Source organism: Anolis sagrei, chromosome 4 (assembly GCF_037176765.1).
Source record: "Anolis sagrei isolate rAnoSag1 chromosome 4, rAnoSag1.mat, whole genome shotgun sequence".
NCBI lineage: Eukaryota > Metazoa > Chordata > Lepidosauria > Squamata > Dactyloidae > Anolis > Anolis sagrei.
This window is the reverse complement of record NC_090024.1, coordinates 154,603,098-154,624,051: the sequence shown is the minus strand read 5'-3', so window position 1 is coordinate 154,624,051 and position 20,954 is coordinate 154,603,098. Positions and strand designations below refer to the sequence as shown.

At 40.6% G+C, this 20,954-nt stretch overlaps 1 protein-coding gene across 1 annotated transcript; it reads right to left on the bottom strand.

The window, feature by feature from the left end:
* Positions 1 to 5,580: 5,580 nt before the first annotated feature.
* Positions 5,581 to 18,431, bottom strand: BCL10 (BCL10 immune signaling adaptor). The gene is made up of 3 exons (XM_060773857.2): positions 18,201 to 18,431; positions 9,296 to 9,584; positions 5,581 to 7,894 (listed from the first exon to the last, which is right to left on the bottom strand). The coding sequence occupies exons 1-3, from the start codon at positions 18,270 to 18,272 to the stop codon at positions 7,533 to 7,535; spliced, it is 723 nt and encodes a 240-aa protein (XP_060629840.2). The 5' UTR covers positions 18,273 to 18,431; the 3' UTR covers positions 5,581 to 7,532.
* Positions 18,432 to 20,954: the final 2,523 nt, after the last annotated feature.

Below are 20,954 nucleotides of genomic sequence, written 5' to 3'. Positions count from 1 at the left end.
CCAATCCAATTCCTCATCCGTTTACATCGTCTTTAGCTGTTCTGTTTTCGTATTCCAGTTATGTTTATTTGATCACCCTGAATTTTCAAATGCCTGCGCAAAGAGCCGTGTTTTCACTCTTTTCCGAAAAGTCAGGAGGGAGGGTGCCGATCTACTATCCTGGCCAGGGATTTCCACAGCCAAGGGGCCACCACTGAGAAGGCCCTGTCCCTCGTCCCTGCCAAATGTGCCTGTGAGGCAGGAAGGATCAAGAGCAGGGCCTCCCCGGACGATCTTAAATGTCTAGAAGGTTCATAGGAAGAGATGTGTTCAGATAGATAAGGTGCCTTAAAACATACCACATCAGTTAAAACATAAGTTAAACATTAAAACATAATAAGCATTATTTATTTATTTATTTTTATTTTGTATCAAAAGCATTGCATAAATTAGTATAAAACTGATAAAAATAGAAGAAGGCAGCTAAATATCTTTTGACAAAAAACGGGCAACGGCATTGTCTGTAGCCTCCAACAATTCTTCCTCTGTATATGAGCCAGGGCACAGTGGACAAGCATACAGATGGGGAATTTTCTGTTCTGCTCCACAGTAACACAAGGTGCGGGATTCTTTTAGGTAGTGCCATTTTGCCAGCTGTCTTTTGTTCTGCCCACTCCACTTCTGAGTCTGTTTAGGGACTTCCAAGTTGCCCATTCTTGGTTTGCCCCTGGAGGAAGACCCTCGCGGAGGACCATCCAGTTGGGATTTCCTTGTTTAGCTGCCCAGAGGGAGACCCTTGTTGTTGCTGGGGGTATTACTATTATTAATAAGCATAATAAAAGTACATTTCAATGAATGTCACACAACAAGGCACATGAAGGCACACAACAACAATTCTGATTAACTTAACACTCTCATTAGGCAAAAGTAGGCCCACATTCCCATTGAAATACTGCTAAGTTAATGTTGGTTAAAATTGTTCTTTATGTTAAATAGTGTATTATTATTTCTTGCTCTTTTTTGCACACCAAATAAGATATGTGCAGTGTGCATAGGAATTTGTCTGTTTTTTTCAAACCATAATCTCCCCCGCCCAACAGTCTGAGGGACCATGAACTGGCCCTCGGTTTTTAAAAGTTTGAGAACTGGTTTAAGGTTTGCCTGTGTGCTGAAATTGTTAAAATAATATCACTTTTCCAACTGGGAAACTGCATCTCGCAGCTTTTCAGCAGGCTACAAGACAATCATTTTACTGATATCCCAAGCAATGATAATAAAATATAATGAAGTAACAAGTGTTCAGAAAGGAATACCATACTAGTACTACTGTCTTAAACTGGATTACACCCAATGTTTAAGAATAAAATACCTGCAGCACTGAATTAGAAGATAGTGCCAAGCAACTGAATTACTAGAAACAAAAAATGTGACTGCCTTCCTATTCACTTTCACAATGCCTCCCCACTTTCACTTCCTCAATCACTTTCCTTTTAGCACACAACTCTGAAGGAGCATTATTTGATTGTTTAATTAATATTCTTATACTGAAAAATGTTGAACATGCAAAGGATTTCTAGAATTACTCAGGCATTCTTACAAGAAAGCTCACTTGTGATTGATTCTATTTCACAGACAGAAAGTGGTTACCATCCTGAGTGTAGTCACTGTTAAGTAATTGTGTATGTATGTCTTCAAGTCACATGGCAACTTATGGATTTCATAGGATTTTTGTTAGGCAAAGAAGACTCAGAGATCGTTTTGCCAGCTCCTTCCTCTGAAATATAGCCTACAGTACCTTGTATTTGTTAGTGATCTCCCACCAAACTACTAATTAGAGCTGGCCCTGTTTAGCTTTCAAGATCAGATGGAGATCCTGGTGGTGCAGTGGATTAAAATGCTGAGCTTGTTGACCGAAAGGTCATAGGTTCAAATCTAGGGAGCGGCATGAAATTGAGATGAGCACCAACCCCCAGAGTCGGACATCACTGGATTTAATGTCAGGGGAAAACCTTTACTTTTACCTTAGGCATATTGAGACTCTACTAATAGTGATTTATGGAGTGTTCTTGATATGTATTATTTCACTCATTTATTTTGCAAATCCGTATTGGTTGATCTATATGGACACTGTACGGACCATATTTGGGGGGGTTTTTTGGGGGGGGGGGTGGTATTCTGCCTTTTATACCATAAGTGGAAGTTTCATTATTAATTTGGTTTTATTAAATTTTGCTATAGTTGTTCTTTGGTATACATACATATCAGGCTATTTTTTTAAAATAGCCTGATATTTTCTGTATTTTATTTCTATATATTATATAAATATAATAAAGGTACAATTAGAATTGTTTTTGTTGATTGCTCCATATACCTTGCTGCAACTTTCTGTTTGAAAACTAAAATTCCAGCTCTGGAATAGTCTGTTCCAGCTATATTTTGCTTGCATATTCCATACTAAATAGGATGGAGGCTGAGGAATTTCTCTGGTCCAAAATGGATGTTTGCATCTGTCTTGGATTTGGCTTAATAATAACATATTGTGTTTATATTTCACCCTATCTCTCCGAGGGGACTCAGGGCAGATCACAGTACATATATATACTAAACATTCAATGCCATTATACAATTAACAAAGACAGACAGACTTTACATAAACAGAAGTAAAGGCTTCCCATCTTTTCCATCCCAGGCATCTGGAGGCTGTGCTTGACTCTGGGCACAGGAGGGTGCTGTTGCTCCATCTTATACCCCGAGGAGTTTTATTGTCTTTAGACGCTCTCTCGATCAAATTGCCGGCATGTCTGCATGGGTGCCTTTTATTACCTCCCCGCCAAAGCGGTACCTATTTATCTACTCACATTTCTGTTTTCTATCTGCTAGGTGAGCAGAAGCTGGGCTGACAGTTGGGAGCTCACCCCACCCCGGACTTGAACTGTCGATCTTTCAATCAGCAAGATTTTCTGCAGCTGGCGGTGTAACCTGCTATGCTAAAGCCCAGCCTCTGTTGTAAATTTTGTGCATGTTAATTCTGAAGCAGGATCCCAAACTGTATCTGTATTGCATGCAGCTTCAATTGTTTACTTCTTATCTGTAGAGCAGCTTTGTGTCTAGAATTACAGAGTAGACCCCAAGGTCTATCCCCCAGCCACCAAATCTTCTGCACACAATTAAACCCTTGTTTTTCCAACAAGCCTTTATTTAGACTCTCTAATAATACATATGAGGACCTGTAGATTCTTTATCTGCACTTTACAATTCTGAGATCGAATACTGCTGTTTTATCCACAGCAATTGCTGTATTTTATTATTTTTACCAGTGGGTACTGTGAATTTATGATGTTGACTATTTATTGTCTATGTTTTGTTTTGCACTTGTTGTATTTTGCATGTCACACCTTGAGTGTTCTTTGACCACCCGAGTCCCTCTGGGAGATGGTGGTGGGATAGAAATGAATGTTTTATTATTATTATTATTATTATTATTATTATTATTATTATTATTATTATCATAATCATCACCATCATCCAGTCCACCCCCGCTTCTACTATACAGGGATACACAAATGGAAAACTATCTGGGGAGAGCCTGGTTACTCCTTTCATGTTATTTGCATGAAAAGTAAATTTTTATATACAGTAGAGTCTCGCTTATCCAACCTTCACTCATCCAACATTTCTCTATTATCCAACGCAGTCTGCCTCCTGCCCGGATCCACAGCTGTGTCAAAACATTGTGATGTTTTGGTGCTAAATTTGTAAATACAGTAATTACTATATGTTACCATGTATTGAATAGCTTTTTCTGTTGATTTGTTTTAAAACATAATGTTTTGGTGCTTAATTTGTAAAATCATAACATAATCTTATGTTTAATAGGCTTTTCCTTAATCTCTCATTATCCAACATTTTTGTTTATACAACGTTCTGCTGGCCCATATATGTTGGATAAGCAAGTCTCTACTGTAATATGCAAGTGCAGTCTAGATTTCGATAAACTGGAATATGATAAGGACTGATAGCAGTGGAGGGCAGGAGTACCAAGAAAAAAGTGGAATTATTGTGTTTCTAATCCAAGAAAGGCTAGGTATTTTTACAAGTAGTACAATAAACTGGTTAGCCTTTATTAAATACTGAAACACTTTGTTCCTTCATCAACAGACTCACATGTTCATTATCAAGACCACTGCTGAGAAGATAAAATGAGCACAGCATGAGCTCTTTAGAGGAATGATGGCCTAATAGAGAGCACCAATTAATTAGTAACTAAGATGGGATGCTACTTAATAAACATAGAAATTGTATCGCCATAAATCCTTGCTAAAGTGGCTACTCAGAACTTCTAAGAATGAGATTTCACAATGCCCCTTGACTCAACTCATCTTACTTCATCTCTGCTGCAAGTTGTTTCTTGTTACTGGTAAATGTTGCAATTCCACCATTCACGTTACCATTTTATCCAACTACTACTTCTGCTCTTTCATACAGCTTTTTTATCATCCCTCTCAAAGCCTTTCATTTCATACAGTAGGATTTGTAACCACCAATTTATACTGTAGCAGAAATGCTATTCAAGTAGTTACATCTAGAATGTTCACACAGGAAACTTTGGGCCACTAGGTCAAGCATATGGTAAGAGAAAAATCCCTGATATATTGTTATGACTTGCTTAATGACTTCCTTAGGAAGTCATTGAGCATTTCAGGAAAAAATAACCACCTTCTGAAGACTCATGGTTTCACAGTTGTGTAAGTCTAAGTTTTGTTTATAATTTACCAACATGTACAGTGGGTTATCACATGAAGAATAGCAGCAACATGAATTTATGAGTAAGGTAAGGTATAAAACAGGCACAGTGTCTCAAAAACTGAACAAAATCTACAACAAATTGAATTTAAGACAGTGTTCTAAAGTGTTCTAAGAAAGTGAATAACATCATATGTATAATTTTCCCATTCTTATGTCAAATTGTTCTAAAATACTCAGCTGAGAATCAGCTGTACTGAACTCAAGTGTGATTTACTTCTGAGCATGTATAGCAAGCATGGGCAAACTTCAGCCCTCCAGGTGTTTTGGACTTCAACTCCCACAATTCCTAACAGCTGGTAGGCTGTTAGGAATTGTGGGAGTTGAAGTCCAAAACACCTGGAGGGCTGAAGTTTGCCCATGCCTGATGTATAATGAAAGCCAGCATGGTGTATTGGTTTGGGCATTGGACTATGGCCCCATCTACACGGACCATTTAATGCCATTTAGTTAGCTTCAAACTGGCAGCCAGGCAACAAACTCCCATGGAACTATGCAAAAGTAAGGCCTCAATGTACACCAGTGCTCTGTGGTTTGTGTAATCGTCATCTGGGCCTCAAACTGGATCTGCACAGCAAAACCACTTTCTTCAATACTGATTTGAAGCTACATTAAATGGTCAGTGTAGATGCGGCCTACGACTCTGAAGAACAAAGTTAAAATCCACACTCGGCCATGAAAACCCATTGAGCAACCTTGGGTGAGCTTCACATTCTCATGATAGGTTCACCTTAAGGTCATCATAAGATGGAAATGACTTAAAGGTACTCGATACCAAACACGCATAGGATAGATCAGTTAGTGTAACGACACTTAGTAATTTAATTCACGTTTTAATCCAAAAGCTGGTTTAAAAAATTACAAAGACACAAACATCATATGTTTCTTGGTATCAACAATCTCAGAGATTATCTTGAAACAATCTTAATTTCAAATTACAAAAGGCACTGCTTCCCCTAAGGTCCACAAAGTGGACATGTAGTAACTATACCAAAAGATTTGTAAAGAAAAAGTAAAAACCAGAAGACTATTTTAAAAATGCCCCAATAATATTTTTAAATACTTCTGACATTTAAAAGTTTCCTATTTTGACAAAGTCTGATGAGTCCACATAAATCTATTGATACACTTTAAAAACAAAAACCAGACAATAAAAAATGAAGTTATGAAACAGGCAAATTCAGAAGACTTCACACATGCATTTTACAAAATAACTATCATTGCTTCCCAACATACATTTTCCATGTCAACTTTTTTTTGTCATTTAGCTATGAGATTAGCAATTTGAGATAAACTTGTCCTCCTTGTGGCTACATGACAGAAAGTCTCTCCAACTTTGTTTTGAAAAGTGAAGACTTTTCAATTTCCAAAGCTACTTAACTTTAACTCCTTTAAAGTTTAAGTAAAACAAGTAAGCAGAAGGCTGAATCTGATTCCAAGTAAGAACTTTACAAATGAAGAAATAAAGGATTTTTTTAGTCAGATGATTATACACCAGTTCAAGGAGATACCTTATGAGAGATTACTAAGAAATATTGCTGCCCTTACCCACACCATGGCAATACAAGGTTGAGAATTCCTTGCCTAAAAAAAACCTTATGCAATGTATGCAGTCATGATAAGTCAACAGGCCACTTGAAAGCATAGTAAAGGTTTTCCCCTGACATTAAGTCCAGTCGTGTCTGACTCTGGGGTGTGGTGCTCATCTCCATTTCTAAACCAAAGAGCCGGTGTTGTCCATAAACACTTCCAAGGTCATGTGGCCACCATGACTGAATGGAGTGCCGTTCCTTCCCATGGAGCGGTACCTATTAATCTACTCACATTTGCATGTTTTCAAACTGCTAGGTTGGCAGAAGCTGGGGCTGACAGCGGAAGTTCACGCTGCTCCCCGGATTCGAACCTGCGACCTTTCAGTCAACAAGCTCAGCACTTTAACCCACTGCACCACCGGGGGCTCCACGTGAAGGCATATATATATACTTGAAGGCATATAAACACACAATTACTAGTCAAACAAAGTATAACAATGTTCAAAATGAACATTATACTGATAATACACCTTTAAACATAATCTGTAACCCTACCTCCTTTTAAAGGTCCTGTTGAATTTCATCTTTTCCACTATCTGGGGAAAGGAGGAAAACGCAAAGGACCGCCTTAAAAGCCTTTCAGGCCATAATCCTATATTCACTTTCTGCACAAAGTATAGGGTGGTACTGTGAATGAAATCAATGAAAGCAACGTAATAAGTGGTCAAAGTAAATAATGACAGAAAACACAACATTTTAGTTTTTAAAAAACACATAGATACAGGGGATATGTTTCCAGGTGAAACATATTTCTGTCGGGAAACATATCTCCTGTGTCTGTGGGGAAATGTTTCCAGGAGGACTGCAGTTGTCTGAAAGTGTGGATACAATCAATCACCTATAAAATAACCTGACTTCTGGTCCCATCCTACTACGGAGTTGCTCTGGAGGATCTGAATCCTAGCAAGGTATTTGCCAGGTCCTCCATCATGACTGTTAGCTTTTTGGGAACCATACTATAGAACTGCTTGGCGGACCTAGCAAATTCTTAGAGACTGTTGTTCACAGAATACGTCCCGCAGACGTGGGTTTCACTGTTTTGAAGGTCTTACTGTACTGAGTGAATTCGAACCATGGCTTTACAAATTTAGATTCCCCCCCCCCCTTTTCTGCAGCAGCATATAAGGCACCTGGTGTAGTATTACGCAAGAAATAAGTTCACTGTGGCAGAAGTGAGCGGGATCTTAAAGGCAGGAAGGGATTGTCACTGGAAGTGGGGCACGTTTCCTCTTGTTCATTCTGCATTTGAGGCGGAAGGGGAGGACCTCCAGAATCCCCAGGTCCAGGAAGAGTGGCTGAGAAAACTGAGCTTTCCGTATTTCCAACTTCTGTAATGGGAAAATTCATTGAACAAAGTGAAGCAGCAGATACGAACGCAGCTGTATTATACTCTCCTTGAGGAAGGTAGGTTGTTTCTCGGTCTTTTCGGCTTTCAAACACATTTGAGTCATGCGACTGAGACCTGGAGAGATTGTTGGTTTGTTCATATACAGCAACCATGCAACTGCTACAGCTCAGTCCTGTAATAAACACAAATCAGATTATTTGTACCAAGTAGTATGCTCATAAAAGTCCTACAAGTTCAAGTCCAACCTATCTTCATGATCGTATCTCCCCTTATGAACCGGTGCAAGCTCTAAGATCTGTTCTCCTCTTGGTTCTGCCTCCATCTCAAGTGCAGTTGATGGGGATGAGAGAGAGGGCCTTTTTGGTGGTGGCCCCCTGGCTCTGGAACACTCTACCCAGGGAACTTAGGCAAGCCCCTACACTACAGCAATTTTGGAAAGAGCTAAAAACTTGGCTCTTTCAGCAGACCTTTGATAATGTTTAAGATAGCAGCCGGACTACTATCTTTAGCCAGGGAAGGCTAAATTGATTGTATGAACTTTTGATCAATGGCCACTACAGCTGGTAAATCATCAGCAACAATAAGATCTATCAACTGAACTGAAAGGTTGCAAGTTTGAACCCCGGGTTGACGTGGGCACTGCCCACTGTATACTTAAGCAGTTCGAAAACAGCTTTAGCTGTAATTAGAGAAATCAGGTACCGCTAAAAAGCGGGTGCGATGTTTTACAATGCCATAAAGAAAAAGATAAGAAAATGCTGGAATGAGGAAGTCCTGTCAGCTCTTCGTCATAGAGGATGTAACGACAGCATCCCCTGTGGCACGACACAAAAACCTCCTTCTGTTCTGTCTGTGTACTGTGTACTGTCTATACAAGTGGCATTGAATGCCAAGTATGTGTACTTGTGATCCGTCCTGAGTCCCCATTCGGGATGAGAAGGGCGGAATATAAAGTGTTGTTGTTGTTGTTATTATTATATATGTCTGGTTTTAAATGTGTTATTGCTTTTAATGTTGATATATTGTATTTTACATACTCTATGGCATTATTGTGTGATATCTGTAAGCCACCCCAAGTACCTATGGTAGATGGTGGTGGGCTATAAATAAAGATTATTATTATTACTATTACATGTCACAATATCATCTTGCGAGTCACTGGCTTTACCTTCCTTGTCCAATACACCCTACACATTGGGGCCTCTCTGTAAAAGAGAGCCTGTTCAACATGATTCTGCAGCCAACATGCGCCATGTTCCCTCTCTGCACTCATTAGCATGACAAAGTGCTTTTCTGGTGCTAATCCAAGAGTGCCAGTGGACCAGAGGCCGAAAGCGATGGGAGTATTCACATTGCACATGTGTTAGAGAGAGAAGGAATGCTTGCTTGCTTGTGTAAATGTGAATCCAAAGAAGCCACATGCCACCTAACAATTAACATGGCCATTGTTCATCCATCTCAGATTTATGGGATCATCAACAAGATCTGGTAATGAGTTCCACAAGAATTTTAAATGATAATATTATAATAATACAAATAAAATAAGACAAATAATTAATTTATCAAATGTTACCTTTGAGGCTTTTTAGTTTTTCATTTTTTGCTTTCAAAACAGCATCCGTTATCTTTTCTAGGAGGAAGTTCTGTGTCCCTTCACGCCTGATAGATCCTATCAAGGCATCAAGTCCTTTTGGATGCTCAGCTAAGTAATCCAACAGCTTGCCAGCCTTCTTCCGACTTGAGGGTCGACAGGAGATTTCTTCAGTGTCCTCTCTACTGAGTATCTTCCTTGAACGCAGATAATCAAAGTGTCTGTCTGCAATTATTTTGTCACAGAGGTAGTCTCGTAACCATTCTAAAACCTGGCGTAAAGAAAAGGCCGAATTAGTAACAGTTCAGTTTTCATATTTTGAATTAAATTGTGTGGTACTATAACTAGCAAGGAGTAGTGAACTAAACAATTTATACAACATGCAACATCCTGGAAATAGTGCACGGTGCATAAACAATGAGCTAAATTTTGGGTTCAAATCTCGGCTCATCTACAGATTCATTGGACAGTGTGCCTCAGAATGCTCAATGAAAGATGTGAGCATTACAATCACCAAGGTGCTTTGAGCACTCAGGAAATAATTAAGAATAAATACAGTTATATTTCTGTTAACAAATCGGGTGTTTCCGAGTGTTCCTTCTTTAATTGAAAATTTGGTACTCAAGGCAGAGAGAACATGGAAAGAATAAGGATAGGCTCCTATACCAAACCAGAGGGGGGGGGGGGGGAGAGAACAAGAACAATTCAGTGAGTTCCCACATTCAGGCTAACTATATGGATAGGTATAATGAAACAACTGAGTCAGGTAATCTCTTCAGAAGTAAACAATGGCATTTTGAACCTTCTAAAGACCAATTGAAAGTTTCTTCCACATTTTCATTCAAGGAAGATATTTAAAATTTCACCAGCCATTTACTCACAATTTCCATTTTGTTAGCAATATTACAGATCTATATTATTTTAATACGCCCAGATTATCTGGTGATGTAGTTTATCTACTTTCACCAATTATCTCTGTTTTGTTGTTCACATATGCTCAGTGAGGGTGCATCTGCATTATAGAATTAATGCAGTTTGACATATTAACTGCAATGGCTTGTTGTTGTTGTTCATTCGTTCAGTCGTCTCCGACTCTTTGTGACCTCATGGACCAGCCCACGCCAGAGCTCCCTGTTGGCCGTTACCACCCCCAGCTCCCTCAAGGTCAGTCCAGTCACTTCAAGGATGCCATCCATCTTGCCCTTGGTCGGCCCCTCTTCCTTTTGCCTTCCACTTTCCCCAGCATAACTGTCTTCTCTAGGCTTTCCTGTCTCCTCATGATGTGGCCAAAGTACTTCAACTTTGTCTCTAGTATCTTTCCCTCCAGTGAGCTGTCGGGTTTTATTTCCTGGAGGATGGACTGGTTGGATCTTCTCGCAGTCCAAGGCACTCTCAGAACTTTCCTCCAACACCACAGCTCAAAAGCATCGATCTTCCTTCGCTCAGCCTTCCCTAAGGTCCAGCTCTCACATCCGTAGGTTACTACAGGGAATACCATGGCTTTGACTAGGCGGATCTTTGTTGCCAGTCTGATGTCTCTACTCTTTACTATTTTATCGAGATTGGACATTGCTCTCCTCCCAAGAAGTAAGCGTGGGAGTTATAGTAAATCATGGGAGTTATAGTATTATATGGTATTTGAATGTCAAAGAATACCGGGGCCTTACCAAACTACAAATCCAATAGCATGGAGCCATGGCAGTTAAAGTGGTGCCAAACTGCATTAATTCTAAAGTGTAGGGCATCTAAGGATTTTTTGCTGTTTATTTTACTTCTTTTAAACAGGCACAATAGGCTATAATAAGGTTGATCAGAGGAGAAAACGTACAGGTAGTCCCCAAGTTACAAACAAGATAGGTTCTGCAGGTTTGTTTTTAAGTTGAATTTGCATGTAAGTTGGAACAGGAACACTTTAATTTAATTTAATTGAATGCATCCATACAACTAATCTTTCCACCTGTACTCTAAACTAGTTAAGAATATATACTAGATGTTCCATTCACTATAGAGATGCCCACTTGCATTGTCACTGTTCAGAAAAGTGATGGGTGTCCTGTGGCCCTCCTGATCGCCTAAGTTCTCCCTCTGACTGTCCAGTTTTGAGAAAAGACACAAGTACTGTCTGATATGGTCCACAAGCAGAAGAAATGGGACGAGGAGGACTCTGGACACTTTCCAGGTGCCTATTCCTAGTTCAGAACAATTCAGCTGGGCCATCATTTCATCTCATCCACTCTCACAGTTCATTATATTCCTGTCTTTCCTTCTATTTCAGAAGCTCATGCTGAAAGGGCTGTTGTTTATGTGGAAAAAACTGCATCAGCCTCAAAAAAAAGGGGGGGACTTTACAAAGCTTGGAGAAGCTCAACGTTTGCAGAAGTATACAAATCTCTGTCTGCAAAAATCTAGACATTGGAGACAACCACAAGACAAGACCAATGAGACCTAACCATGCCCCAATGGGAAATGGAAGGCGGGGGGAGAACTGAAATGAGGAGGTATAGGTTTAAAAGCCTAATCATTCCCCCTTCTACATGACCCCTTCATTTTTTTCCCTAAACTTACTGATCTCCTAACCAGACTGGCTGCTGCTGTCACAACCTGTGGCTTGGAGACTGAGCCACAGTCCACAGTTCTGAACAACCAGAGGAGATGAGAGATTTAGGCAAAGTTCTCCATTTTCTGGGAACAAGCAATTAGAATGAGATAGTGATCAAGCCAGGTATTTTGTTGAAGCCTCCCGGCCATATGGCCATGTTCCAGAAGCATTCTCTCCTAACGTTTCACCCACATCTATGGCAGACATCCTAAGAGGTTGTGAGGTCTGTTGAAAACTAGACAAGTGAACACCTCCCAACAAGGAATCCCCCCAGGCAGCAACCAGCCAAGCTTTGAAGCTGCAAGGCCATTCAATGCTAATCAAGGTGACCAATTGCAACATTCACACATGCCTCAAGCAGACAAGAATTCTTTCTGTAGGCAGAAGATGGGCTAAGGTCAGAAGCTCACCCTGACCCGGGATTTGAAATGTCCATCTTTTGGTTGGCAAGATTTATTGCAGCTTGGTGATTATTTATTTTATTATTTTTATTACTGCACTTGTAGACCGCCGTTCTCAGCCCTAGGGCGACTCACGGCGGTGTACAACATATAAAAAAAACAATTTACCATAAGGCAATTACACAAACAACAACAACAACAACAACATCACTATTAATACTACAATTACACAATCATTCGCGACGTCTCATCATAGAATCACAATCCAGTCTCGTTTTCCATATTCCGTTCCAATCATCATTGCCAATTGTCGTAGCACTTAATCAAACGCCTTCTCAAACAACCACGTCTTTAGTCTCTTGCGGAATGTCATGAGGGAGGGCGCCTGTCTAATGTCGACAGGGAGGGTGCTCCATAGCCGGGGGGCCACCACCGAGAAGGCCCTATCCCTCGTCCCCGCCAGGCGTGCCTGTGAGGCAGGCGGGATCGAGAGAAGGGCCTCCCCAGACGATCTCAAAGTCCTCGTGGGCTCATAGGCCGAGATGCGGTTAGACAGGTATTTTGGGCCGGAACCGTTTAGGGCTTTGTAGGCCAGCACCAGCACCTTGAATTGGGCCCGGTAGCAGATCGGCAGCCAATGGAGCTGGAACAACAAGGGGGTTGTGTGCTCCCTGCGTCCCGCTCCTGTTAGTAACATGGCTGCCGCGCGCTGGACTAGCTGGAGCTTCCGGGCCGTCTTCAAGGGCAGCCCCACGTAGAGAGCGTTGCAGTAGTCAAGGCGGGATGTGACCAGAGCGTGTACTACCGTGGCCAAGTCAGACTTCCCGAGGTACGGGCGCAGCTGGCATGTTGCACTAAAGCCCGGCCCATTTGTGTTCATTTCACAGAAAGATGGGAAAGGACTAATAATATGGACTAACAGAAGGGAAAAAAGCATATGGCTGATTTCCCTTTAGAATGCATTCCACTTGCATACTTTAATTTTAAATGTTATTATAGATTACAAATGTTAAGACTATTAGGTATTCACAGGAAACATGCCTTGTCTCATGTTACAGTGTATGCTCAGGAAGTGAAGTTTTGTCTCTTTTGCAGCAATTCTATACTTTTATGCATTTTCTTGCTTAATTCAGCTATTCCCTGGAGTAAATACATAGAAGCTAAAAAAAAGCATGATCAAGCTACTAAAGCACCCTTGTTGTATGACCATTATATGACAAAGAAACAGAAAATATAAAATAGGTAAGATACTTATGCAAACGATAATAGAGGCTGGTAAACCATCCCTTTAAACATCCATTCAACCAAAGACATACTAAACAACTTGTGATATAATTTCTTTTTTCATCATAATCCTCGATAAAGGTTATGGCTTGCTAGTGATTACGTGTCCTTAGTATTTGCTTGACATGCTCACTATTGTCTCATTGGCAAATAAACAACTTGTTCAAGCAAGTTTAGAGTGAGGCTACAGGTATGCAACATATCTTTGGTATTGCCAGGAACCCAATGACCTTCAGTGCTAAAAATTCAAAGTACCTGCTCCAAAGTCAGGAAACATAGCAATGTAAACTTGACGTGTATACCAAGGGAATCTAAACAAGCCAATTTAAATATGGCAGAGTTTGAACCATACAAAATCATTTTCAGTCACTAGGTGGCAAACACTACTAACCAGTGCCTAGCTTTGTCATCAATAAAACTTGAATCCAGGAGACATTTTTATTAAGTGGGCTAAATTCTAGTTATGAGGAACTCCCTGGGTCTCTAAGGGTGAATCATGCCATTTACAAGCCAGGGGATCCCGTCAGTACAAGCTTTTCTCAGATGAACTGAAAACATGTGCATTAATAACTGTAAATCTTGGTTTGAAGCCTTTCATGTATCGAAATAAAATAATTTCTAACCCATGTGAAGTTGGGCAAAAAAAAGGCCCCACAAATTAATTGACTTTCTTCAATTACCATTCAAAATGAGTTCTAGTCATTTTAAGATTTGATAAACCAGAAGAATTCAATAAAAAATCTATTGGATTACAACAGCCAAAGGATCAAGAATTACAGCCATACACTATCAATCTTAAGGAACAGAAATGTCTTGTGATTTTTCTACAACTTTTCCAAGTCTGTCTGATGAGCTTCTCTTTGGAAAATATTTTATAAGTGCAGCATCACAGCAAAATGGATTTTCAATGAAGTCACTGTTACCTTATGTGTTGAAGGAAAAATTGCACAGAACAAGCCTTCACTAGAAGAATGCAAGGAGGTATTCTCCAGAAGGAGACCCAGCACGGTGTAGAGAGAGGTTTCAGCACTGGACTATGGCTCTGGATACTAGGGTTCAAATTCTCTCTCTGTTATGGAAACCCATAGGTTGACCATTGACAAGTCACATTCTCTTAGCCCAGTGGTTCTCAACCTGTGGATCCCCAGATGTTTTGGCCTTCAACTTCCAGAAATCATAACAGCTGGTAAACTGGCTGGGATTTCTGGGAGTTATAAACCAAAACATTTGAGGACCCACAGGTTGAGAACCACTGTCTTAGGCTAATAGAGTAAACCTCCCCTGAACAAATCTTGCAACAAAAAAACACCACATAGTAAGTTCACCTTAAGGTTGACATATGTCAGAAACAACTTGAAGGTGCACAACAGTTCTCCAAACAGTACACTGAACTTGAGTAAACAAATCACTTTGAAATAATTTTAAGCTCTTCCCTTCACATAAAACTATAATATTCCAAAATGAAGTTGTTGTATATATGTATCTATAAACACACACAGAGTGTATACACTCTCTCTCTCACTATATACACGCACACATATACATATACATATACGTGATGCAATTGATATGTGGTTGTGTTCCTGTGTGGAGAGCTGCTTTGGATGCATCTGTGTGGAAAAGCATCACACAAATTAATTGCAATAATTATAGAAAAAAGCCTGTGTTTGTGTGCAAAGCTACACTGCTCAATCGCTCCAAGATCGTGAAACTTACACATTTAAAATGGATTAAAGTTAAACTAATTTGGTTGTTTTGCTATCTGTGCCCCTGTTCAGAAGATTTCATTTCACTTTCTGCCCCTGTGATCATTGGATTTTGAAAAAAAAATGGCTTTGTGTGGAAACAAGGATTGGTGAGAAAGCTGCAGTGGAGACCCCTTCTCCCCATAATTTTTCATGAGTGAATTTCCCTTCCTATGAGCAGATTTCTCTCACTTTCTGTTGTCTCACCCTTGTTCTTAAGTCGGATGTTGGTAATTTGAGGTCTGCCTGTACTTATATTGGCTTTTAAGTGATAATAAGACCACTCCGTTTACTGAGCCATAAAGAGATAGTCTGAATATCATCACATCATTGAATGTAGGAAATTTCTCAGAAAAGTTGTAGCATTAACTTTATTACCCTTCAACCATTGGAGTTTAGAACAGGAAAAAACAAACCTGGACAAAGTGCAAGAAGGAAAGAGTTACCTCCGTTGACTCATGCGTGTATCAAGATCGGCTACAAAAGAGGGGAATTCCTCTAAACACTCCAGGAGAGACTCCTACATAAAAAATTTGCAAACTGGGGCAGAACGCATGCCATTTGATTGACCTTCCTTCCTCTTTTCGTGCTGTTCTACATCACTAGCAAACCTCACGCCAAGGATTTTCCTTGATTCTGAATGAAGGTTTCCCTTCCTTGTCTGTGATTTCCAGAGGCTATTGCTGCTAGGTGTGGTGACTGTGGCCTCATCTACAATGCCATATAATCCAGTTTCTGCATCCAGATTATCTGATTTGAACTGAATCATATGGCAGTGTAGATTCTGGGCCCTTCCACACAGCCCTATACCACAAAATATTAAGGCGGAAAATCCCACAATATCTGCTTTGAAATGGATTATCTGAGTCCACACTCAGATAATGTGGAATTTCCTGCCTCGATATTCTGAGATATAGGGCTGTGTGGAAGGGCTCTTAGCTTGTGTTCACTGTTAAGGGAGCTAAGTGTAGGCAGCAATCCAGACATGGCTTTTGAGTTTTACTACCACTTGGTTTACCAAATAGCAACCTCATTCTCCAAATGACTATGTTGCTCTCCAACTCTAGAGACTAACTGTTGTCAATGCTAGTGGCTAAAATGAAAATTCAATGCTATTTTGCTGAAAACCATCAGTGAAGTGGCCAATGGGTGAGGTTTCCTGCTCACAGTCCCCTCCCTCCACCCATTATGTTCACTTCCAGTACAGTGAGCTCTTTTTATCTGCTGCAGTTTGAGGACTCAAGCCCACTATATATAACATGTATAATAAAATGGTGTCCCTTATATAGATTGACAACATCTATATGAAAGTCCCTAATTTGTGGTGGAGGTTCCTTCTTTGGAGGCTTTTAAGCAGAGGCTGGTGGGATTTGTGACATACAAATGCTTGTATGTCACTGTTGATTGTTTATTGTCTATTTTTTATGTATTTATATGAATTGTATTGTATTGTTTTATTGATGTATTGTGGACTTGGCCTCATGTAAGCCGCACTGAGTCCCTTGGGGAGATGGTAGCGGGGTACAAATAAAGTTATTATTATTATTATTATTATTATTATTATTTGTCAGGGGTGCTTTGAATGCGATTTTCCTTCTTGGCAGGAGGTTGGACTGGATGGCCCATGAGGTCTATTCCAACTCTATGATTTATTTTAATTGCTTTGTATTGTGGTTGTTTTGCTTGTATTGATGTATGGTGGGCTCGGCCTCATGTAAGCCGCACTGAGTCCCTTGGGGAGATGGTAGCGGGGTACAAATAAAGTTGTTTATTATTATTATTCTATGATATAGATTGACAAATACTTTTGAACTGTGGGAGATGTAATTAATGGGTGCAGAATATGTGGATACAAAAGTCCAATTGTAGAAGCCTGCTTATATATATATTTATTTACATACTCTATTTTTGTCCCACCTTTCTCTCAATACAGGGTCTCCAGGCGACTAACAACAAATATTTAAATACATTTGAAACTACATGCTGTCTGTATTGTTTGAGTCCCCTTCTACGCTGACATATAAAATCCAGATGATTCGCTCTGAACTGGATTATATGGCAGCGTAGACTCAGATAATCCAGAGCAAAGCAAATTTTGTGGATTACCTGCTTTGGTAATGTTTACTATATGGCAGTGTGAGAAGGGGCATCCTATAATCCAGTTCAAAGTAGAGAATGTGGATTATATGATAGTGGAAAAGGGGGCTGAGTCTACACTGCGATATAATTGAGTTTAAATCTCGATTTCATATGGCAGTGTTGAAGGGGCCAATGCCTTGTCACCTAGCCCCCTTCTACACTGCCATATTTATTTATTTATTTATTTATTTGCTGCATTTGTTAACCGCCGCTCTCAGCCCTAGGGCGACTCGCGGCGGCGTACAACATATAAAAACACATTTCACAATAAACTACAACTACAAAAAACAACATATCCCTAATACATTATCATCTAATTACACTAAATTAATCCGCTATTAAATTAATATATATTAATTAAATATATTAAATTAATATAAAATCCATATTGTCTGCGTTGAACCGGATTATATGTCAGTGTGGATTCATATAATCCAGTTCAAAGCAGATAATGTGGACTACATGGCAGTGGAGAAGGGCGCCGAGTCCACACTGCAATATAATCCGGTTTAAAGCAGATAATCCGGATTTTATATGACAGTGTAGAAGGGGCCAATGCCTTGTCACCAAGCCTTCTTCGCTGCCATATAAAATCCAGGTGATCTGCGTTGAACGGCCTTATATGACAGTGGAGGTTCCTATAACCCCGTTCAAAGCAGATAATCCGGACTGTATGGCAGTGTAGCTGCAGTCCTAGTTTCCCTCGTTTGCCCACTTACTTCCTTCTTCACCTCCGCCATCTCGTCGTCGGTGAGAGGCCTCTCCGGCAGCGCCCCCGCGGAGCCCGCCATGGCGGAGAACGCCCAGCGCGCCTTCGAGGGCCAAGCCAGCCGGGAAAGGCCAGGACCGGAAGCAGCCAGGGAGCCTGAGAGGAGAGCACCCAAGGCCGGGCCGAAGCCGGACTCTCCCGGAGTGCCACCAGGACTTCCGGCGCCGTGCCTCGCGAGGCCACACCTCCTGTGCTTCCGCGCCACGCCCCCTCCCGGCAACAGCGGCGCCCAACCTTGGTTCCGCCAGGTTTTTGACTTCAACTCCCAGAAGCCTCAGTGAGCGCGACTGAGTGCCGGGAATTCTGGGAGCTGAAGTCCAAAGCTCATGGGGCTCTACTCCTAAGGAAGAGATGCTCGCTTGCCCTGGCCAGGTTGCACCCAAATAACCCTAAACATTGATTTGAAATATGTATTTATCTCGAGATCTTTTCAGCAGAGATAACTCGGTGAGAATGGAGACTTAGGGCCCTTCTACACACCCAGATAACCTAGAATATGAAGGCCCTTCCACACATCTGAATAAAATCTCACAATATCTGCTTTGAACTGGGTTACCTGAGGCCCCTTCCACGCAGCTGTATAAAATCCACATTGAACTGGATTATATGGCTGTGTGGACTCAGATAATCCAGTTCAAAGCAGATAGTGTGGATTATTTGCCTTGATATTCTGGGTTATATGGCTGTGTGGAAGGGCCCTGGGTCCCCACTGCCATATATTCCACTTGAAAGCAGACAGTGTGGGATTTTATTCAGCTGTGTGGAAGGGCCCTAATTCTGGAGTGAGTTGATTCCTCATTCAAACTATTTATATATCCCTAGGCTTAAAAGCTAGAGAACAGAACAAATTGTAACTTTTTCACTTAGACCCCTTCTACACTGCCATGTAATCCAAATTATCAAAGATTATATGAGGGCTCTTCCACACAGCCATATAACCCAGAATATCAAGGCAGACACTCCACAATATCTGCTTTGAACTGGGTTATCTGGGTCCACACTGCCATATAATCCAATTCAAAGCAGATAATGTGGGATTTATGCAGCTGTGTGGAAGGGGCCTGAGTCTACACTGCCTTATAATCCAATTCAAAGCAAGCATTCTGGATGATATGGCAGTGTAGAAGGGGCCTTACTATTATTTTCCTAACCTAAATACCCAAAAGGCATGAACATGTTTCTGATTATATTATGTCATTCGATTTTGATTCCTGGGTTACAAATGTCATTTCCTAATTGGTTTTATCATTAAAAACACGAGAAAAGTTTGTTAAACTGCTAAAAATCTGTTTTTGCAAGACATCCTACAGCACATTTTGCTATAGTTTTTCAATGAATAGCTCATAGAGTCAACATAATTTGTGGCAGCCACAAAAACGAAGTTTCTGGAGTATAACAACTATTTTCAAAGAAAAGATCAAATAATTAAACAGGAAATAACACTTTCAAATCAAGAACAGATTTTTTTTTCAAATTTTGTTACATCATGCAATGGAAGCTAAGCAAGATTAGCTCTGGTTTGTTCTTGGATGGGAGGCTGCCAACAAAAGAACAGATACGTAAGCTATAATTCAGAGGGAGGAACTGCACAAACCACCTCTAAGGGCCCTTCCACCCAGCCCTATATCCCAGAATATCAAGGCAGGAAATCCCACATTATCTGTGGACTCAGATAACCCAGTTCAAAGCAGACATTGTGGGATTTTCTGCCTTGATGTCCTGGGATATATAGGGTTGTGTGGAAGGGCCCTAGAAAGGTCACTAATGACTTTTCTCAGATCAAACAAGACCATGTGTCTTTTCAGTAATATGAAGTGAGTTCAATATTTTTTTAAATTATATCTCATGATTTTTGCATCTGCTTTGTTCTTGTCCTTGTAGATGGCATGTTTTAACCTTATCCTTTTACCTCGACAGCCTCCTAAGGAGTTCAAAGCCTGGACTACCAGTGTCGTGCCTCACCCTGAGAGTTATAGCGTCAGAGAAACCAAGCCGCCTCCGGAGCTGGATATGGCGATCAAATGGTCCAATATATATGAAGATAATGGTGACAAGGCTCCCAGAAACGCAAACAAGGTCAACTTCTTACCTGAAGATGAAGAGGAGGAACCTAAGGCCACCTATAAGAAAGGAGAAGGACAGTAATGATTTGGTTTGGCTTCCAGTATATTGTGGGATTTTCTGCCTTGATATTCTGGGATATAGAGCTGTGTGAAAGGGCCCTGAGCCTTTCTTGCCTAAGAAAATCCTATGTAGTTCAAGAGATCACCATAAGTCAACAGGGAACCTGACACGCTATTAGTTCGGTGAGCTGGAAATCTTGGAAACATCCAGCTTTTAAAAGAAATATTCCTGGGAAAATTCCAAAAAACTGGTATGATTAAATTCTTGTGATTCATCCTATGTCCCAGGGCCATTTATCTTCCTCTTCCTTCTTGAATGAGAAGGGGGAAGCACAGATGGTCCTTTACAGCACTTAAGATGTTTAGATTACATTTCTTTTCAAAAAGCTTTGAGCATGCCCACGCAGATCTCACAGCATCCAGAGCCAACAGTGATCAAAGACACAGAAGAGATCTGAATGATCAGTGGCTGTAATTGTCTATACAGGGACATGGGATCTGAATTAGCATTGCTCAAACTACCGATCATGTCATACAACTTCCTTCATACAGGGACTGGAATCTCCAAGTGGATGATGCAA